Source organism: Leiobunum rupestre, chromosome 1, assembly GCF_980474605.1.
Source record: "Leiobunum rupestre chromosome 1, qqLeiRupe1.1.hap1, whole genome shotgun sequence".
Lineage (NCBI taxonomy): Eukaryota > Metazoa > Arthropoda > Arachnida > Opiliones > Sclerosomatidae > Leiobunum > Leiobunum rupestre.
Window position 1 is genome coordinate 11,966,581 of NC_143384.1, and position 6,937 is coordinate 11,973,517.

A 6,937-nucleotide genomic window follows, 5' to 3' on the forward strand; every position below is an offset into this window, starting at 1 on the left:
GTTCGATTGAAGAAGACCCAACTTTTCACGATAAAACTAGGCTTGAAAAATTTACAAGTTGCTCAAGCTAAAACAAACTTCGGTTTTTATTGATTGCACATTTAGGAATGACTTAGTTATTTCTAACTTAATTATTTAACCAAAATTATTTGTAGGCAACGGTCCCCAATTTATCCGAATGCTCATTTAATCACCTTTTTAAATTAATAAATTTTGATTAAAGAAAGCCCAGATTGAGGCTTTTCACAATAAAATTTTAATTTTCATTTGAATTAACTTTGGTTTTTTTTTCAAGTCACGATTTTCAGTAAAAATATTTTGTTTTCTCCATCGAACCAACAATAGTCTTCGGTTTTTGACATCGGACGCTTTACAACTTTCTCATTGATAAATTTGATCTAGCACCTAGTTGTTAAAAATACTTTATAAAAACTATGAAACCATTTTCAGAATTCGATGAAATTTCACTACAGTGTCCTCCGATATACTAATCACCATGAAAATATCGGATGTCAGCTATAACGGTTTTAAAATAAAAATCTTGTCCCAACAAAAAATTCCCTGTATAATAGAAAGATTCGTAAATAACAAAACGTTGTTTAAACAGCAAAGAATGTCTGCCGTAGAACGGGCCAACGATTGCTTAAGACGATGGGTGGCGGAAACGGACCAACCATTCACAGTTGTGGAACACCCTAAATTCAAAGACCTTCTACGGTCTATGAATCCAACCAGCTCTTCTATAGCCGAAAGCATTCCACAATCTGCTAAAGTATTGAAAACTAGCCTGTTGAGTTGTTACGAATCTGAAGCCCAAAAAGTATTAGACATTTTTAAGGTAGGTTGAAATTGTTTTGGGGAGTTCACAATTGGCGAAACGCGATAAGGATGTGGGGGAGGTATTGTGTAAAGCCTAGCTCACATTATACAATTAATTGGGTATAGTATAGTTGTATAGTGTCAACGGAAAAATTTGTAACAATTGTTACTACTTTTTCTGTTCACACTATACAACTTTCTTGCTTGCAAATAGTTGGATACAATTAAGTGGCCCAATTAATTGTATAGTTTGAACTAAAATGTTACGATGCATATTACCTTTTTACAAAGGAATTTCATTTTGTCAATTAATTAAACTTAAATTTGCTATTTAGCAGTGGCGAAAATAACGGGCGGTCCCCGAAGATAAAGGTCACCTGAAAAGATTTTGGAAAAGGGCCTTAGTTACGAAGCTAAGATTTAGCGGTTATGACTAATATTTTAGTGCAAAACCATTAATTTGGTTTAATTTTGAGAGAAATTTAACAATTTCGTGGGTAATGGTTTTATTATAATTCTAGTATTTATAACGAGGAGGGGGGGGGGCTCCAAGAAATCGGTATTTTGCGTTACCTAATTTGTGATCAGTCCTTTTAGTATTAGGCAATAATGGTTATTAAAATCATAAATTGCTTAGTCTGTTCCCGGTCATGTTTCATTTACTATTGACGGGTGGACGTCAACTAATCGCATCCCATTTTTGGGTGTTTCTGGACACTGGATCGACGAAAGTTGGGCTCTTAAAAACATGTTGATGGGCTTCATTCATTTCCCAGTACGTCACACTGGAAAAAATATTTGCGATGTCTTTATGTCTTTAGTGCAAAAGTTTGATTCAAAGGTTAGTATTTATAAGTTTGATAGGTAAATGTTTTTAACTTTTTTACGAAAATTTTCTAGGTTCTAGCTGTAACTATGGACAACGCCTCCAATAACGAGACATTTAGTCAGGAGCTAGAAAAAACGAGTAGGGATAATGGAACACGGTACAGTTCGCAAACTCGTATTCGTTGTTTTGCCCACGTTTTGAATTTGGTGGTGCAAGAGTTATTGATACACCTAAAGTCTCAACCGAAACATGACACAGATGATCAATAGCTAAGAACTGACGATGATACATATACGTGTACTGATGGCAACGTTGGTAATGCGGTTGCAAAGGTACGTCATTTAAAAAAGCTGTATAGTATAATCATAAATATTATACCTTAAGCTGTCGAACAGCTCTAATATTTGACCGTAGCGCCTCGTGCGGATTTAGAGTTAACTTAGTGAACCCTACCAAACTACAGAAGTCATACTCCCTTTAAACTTTATTTAAGTTAAATGTGCTTGGTTATTCCAGATCAGGACTATAGTAACTAAAATCCGACTTTCAACTCAGCGGGAAAATAAACTATCTGAACTTAACATTGCATTCAATCTAGAAGATCTTAAAGTTGTTCTCGATGTAAAAACCAGGTGGAACTCCACATATGCAATGCTTGCGCGAGCTATATATTTAAAGAAGGTTATTTCAATATTCAAACCCACTCGCAGTGTGCTAAGAGACCACTATTTACCAATAGTATGTACACATTCGTCCTTGTTTAAGTTTCTTAAGGCCTATTCACACGACCCAACATTTTTGCCCAACTTTGTTGATGAACATAGTTTTTGACACGAAACGTTGGATTTTCGTTCACACTATCCACGAAATGTTGCCAAGATTTCACCCGTTAACCGACAAAGAAAATTATTGATAATATTCTCATAAATTACCCCTACTGCTATATAAAAAAAGTGAATTTGTAGTAATAAAGGCGAGTCAAAATATTTTTAATTTTATATAATCAAAACGATGTATGCTAAAATTGTTAGATTGTAATTTTTACGTTAAGACTCAGTCTTAAAATCAGTTATTCTTCAAAACTTCGTAAACAAACGCGAAATGTTTCTCAACAAGTTGTTGAAAGGTTTTTCTCCATTCACTTGTAGAAACTCAGTTTTCGACTCATGTTGGCCAACAATGCTTTGCAAAAATTTTCGCTCGTGTTAATGTTAGTTTGAAGACGACAACATCAGCTGGTTTTTTTTTTGTCTACAGGTTGCGCTACCTGTTCGATATTTTAATATATTACACCCCTTTTATAAGTTTATTATTATACGAAGTTAGATTCTAAATGAGCTTTAATATTTTTTTCAAAAATTGGAATTGAAAACATCAGAAATTTGGCGTCAGCTTTATCCCTAAATATCTCAAAATTGGGCAGCTAAATTGCACCGAAATATTCTGCGCTAGTTGGTCAGCTCAAAAGATAAAGCTCGGTACACCGTGGAAAATTTAATATAATTTAATTATTGAATTGACGAATAAAGCAAGTTAAAATCACTGATATTACCCATAACATTTAGTTACAAATTAACAAATTAAAAAACTCCGTATTTTAAATCATTCGAATTAATAACATAATTTTAGTTTCATTAATTAAACTAAAATTTTAATGTATGACCACGTGATTTTCAGTTGCTTTATTCGTCAACTCAATATATAAATTCTAATTTTTGTTTACGATATACCGTGCTGAAACTTTCGAAATTACTGAAATTTTAACTGTGCAATTTTGAAATATTTAAGAGGTTAAAGCTGGTTGAAATGACCAATTTCTGACGTTTTTAATCCCAATTTTTGGAAAGTTATATATCAAAAGAGCGATCATGTAACAATACCTATACGTGAGGTAGCCACCAGATGGCGCTATCGACTTTAATTTTTGAAATCCTCTCACCAAAACAAAGTTAAATGTTTATATGCTATAGGTGGATATGATATATCCACAAATTCGGTTTCTCGGCACACTGTACCGCTGTTGAGATCAACTAATAGCTTAAGTGATTAGTCTTTAGAATCAATCATACAGACAGACAAGGACTTAAAAAGTTGGCTTTAATAGAAGCTGAATGACAAACCTTGAACGGACTAATGACTCTTTTGAAGGTTTTTAACATGCATTCTTGCAAAAGTCTATAAAATTTCTAAACGATATCTTTTTATAGGAGTTTGATCTTGCAACTAATCTAATTTCCTCGGCAAAATATCCTACTATTTCAATGGTAATGCCAGCTTATCACTGGATTCTCGATAAGTTGAGTAAGGGTCCAAATGACCCCGTTTTTGACGACGCCTGCGCTAGTGCGAGCGAAAAGTTGAAGAGCTACCAAGAAGCTTCAAATATTGAGGCTTTTTGGATAGCGATTGGTACGTATATTTTATAAATTTTCATCATTACTATTAATTGCAATTTCGATGGTTGATTTATCTGTTCAAACGAGCTCTACTTTACAATAGCTATGGTCTTATTCTAAATTTCAAATAAAAACCTTGGATTTGTGGTTCAAGGGCTCGCATAATACAAGATAATTGTTGAAACTTTTGTATGTCGGATGACTTGAACAGTGTCAATCAGTGGCGTAGCCAGAAATTCGTCAAGGGGGGATCTAATTATGACTGTTAAGAGGGGGTCGAGAAGGGGGCTGGAAATTTAGTACAGTCAAAGTTAGGTGCAAGGGGGGGTCCGGTCACGGAAACCCCCCTCCCTTGTCTACGCCAGTGGTGTCAATTCCAGGATTTTTTTCGTGGTACGGAAAATGGGACCCCAGACTCGAGAAATTCCTCCCCCAATTGTGTTTAAGTATATCTTGCATATTAAAATTTTCAAGGCTGCGCTTACTCAATAACGCGGTACATTAGGAATAATATATCAATAATTCTGACTTTTAGATAAGTCATTAGTTTTTATTTGCCTCCTAATTACCTAAGCTTTCTTCGGTGAAAAAATTGCGAAACAACTTGGGGCCCCCACCGAAATTACAAGTAGGCTTTAGTATGTCTATACTACCACCTAGATTCACCATTGGCCTAAAAATGAAGTCTAAATAAATAATTATTTATATAGCTCTAGATCCAACTTTAAAAATGGACTTTATTCAAAAGCACTATGGGAAACCAATGATTAAATCAATAAAGTCTATGATTTTGAACGTTTTTAACACTTTGTATGAAAGTAGTTCGTTGGCTGCGACTAGTAATTCTACCGTTGAAGACAGCGAGGGAATATTCGCTTTTTATCCTAAGCGACCGGCTAAGTTGGCACGAGGCTCCGAGCTTCTAAAATTTTTCAAAGACGATCTGCAGCCACCGAAAACTAATGTACTTGAATGGTGGAAGGTCAGTAAACAACAAACCGTTATTGTCAAGGGCATCAAGTCAATGCAAACACTTATGGTGCATAGATATTTCGTTACGATTTTATTGATTCAGCTACCTTAGTCGTCCGCGTAGCTCGTACATTAATCGCTTATTTTATTTTTATCCATAACCTACAATTATCCGAAAATATAATTTTTTTTTGCATGTTATATCGTTGTTTAGACGAGGATATCCACGGATAAACGGTTAACCATAATAATTACGATTAATCGAAATTTTGGCTGTTGATTTATCCGTTCCGCCGAGCTCTAAAAAAGGGAAACGATTGGCCCATTTTATGTCTCTATTGCGTGTTAAGTGGCGTAGTAATAGGGCGGCCTGGGCGGAAAATGCCTCGGGCCTCGGGATTCTTGGGTCCCGAGAAGGTTCATCGGGCGGAGACGTCGTGCCTTGGTTGAAACATATTTCAAACAAAATCAAAGCCATATTTTCAGCCCCAAAGAAAAATTTGCCACGGGCACATCTAATTATTGCTACGCCACTGTGCATGTTCTAGAATGTTAGGGCGCGGGAAGTGTGTGCGCACTTTCCTATCTCTTTTTAGGTTTTGTAAAGCCCGCATTTATACATTCGCAAATGTAGGCTTTGTCCCTGACAGCTTTCCCCATTGCTTCAGAGAATCCTCTCGACGTTTTGGGAGAGCGCTGCTGGGGAAGGGCAAGATGACTCACTCTCGCTCGCATTGTCCACTTTCGAAGTTCTCCGAAAGACGGCGACCTTTGACCCGAAGGGTTATAGAGCGGGGTGAAGTCGCCGATGATGTTACTATTGCACCACGGAAAGTAAGCGAATATACCTTTGCGAACTTTCCTCTCCAACCAATGGGGCTAGAAAATGGTAAATTCATCTGAGCGGGCACGGTATAAAAACGGGTTTCGCGGGGTCCGAGTTATCTTTGGGACCACGGACGTTCTTTGCGCGAGTCACGCGCCCCTTTTGTATTATACCGTGCTAGTATGCGAAAATATGTTTTTGATTTATATATTATTGTAAATAAGTGTTTCTATTTTATCTTGTTGCTCTTGGACATACTAGAGAAGAAAACAATTTCATCTGATGTATTTAAGCTAATGCAACATATATTCCAGGCAAATGAAGCAAATTATCCATCAGTTGCCAAAATGGCGAGGGATTACCTCGCCATTCCAGCTACTTCGGTTCCTGCAGAACGAATATTTTCTGCTGGACCGGATCTCATAACATCAAAAAGAGCAAGCCTACAAGCAGAAACCATATCTGCAATGATGTGTTTAAAACTTTGGTGGAAAGAGGAAAGTAGTATATAAATACGTTTAAAAAACTGTAACAATTCACGGAAGTCGCACAAAAAATTTGTTAAAACTTCCGTTAATATATTAAACAATAAAATGGCAGTAGTTTCGATCATTTTAGTCTCAACTAAGACATACAACAAAGGGATAATTTAAAGTTACACCATAGCTCGCAGATTACGTTAAGGGAGAAAACTACAGTAGAGAACTCTTTTTCATTCAAGCTGAACGTTTTAACAATTACACAATCGAGTTATATTGCTATTAATAGACTGAACCTTCCTCTAGTGCTTAAAGGGAGTATGACCTTTCTAGTTTGGTAGTTGCTTGGTTAAACATCGGTGTCTTAGTTCAAAACCCTACTGATTTTACAGTTATATTTTCAAACAAAACCATTATAACTAGTAAAATAAATGTACCTCAGTAATTTTGTAAATAGTTAAGTTATAAAGGTGCTATATTCTGAAATATAGTATCTCCATCTAGGCTACCTTAGCTTTATATTAAAAATCAACTTTAACAGCATTTATTCGGAAATAGTTAGTTAGAAAAATCCTATTCATTCTTCCAAAAATTGTTTTCTTTTTCGTGCCAAGGG

General features: G+C 35.8%; 1 protein-coding gene across 1 annotated transcript; it reads left to right on the top strand.

Annotated features, from left to right (window-relative positions):
* The first annotated feature begins 613 nt into the window (after positions 1-613).
* LOC149961092 (uncharacterized) lies at positions 614-5,128 on the top strand. The gene is made up of 6 exons (XM_090156608.1): positions 614-838; positions 1,457-1,660; positions 1,720-1,857; positions 2,165-2,269; positions 3,856-4,057; positions 4,755-5,128. Exons 1-6 carry the CDS (start codon positions 614-616, stop codon positions 5,126-5,128), a joined length of 1,248 nt encoding a protein of 415 aa, XP_090012734.1.
* Positions 5,129-6,937: the final 1,809 nt, after the last annotated feature.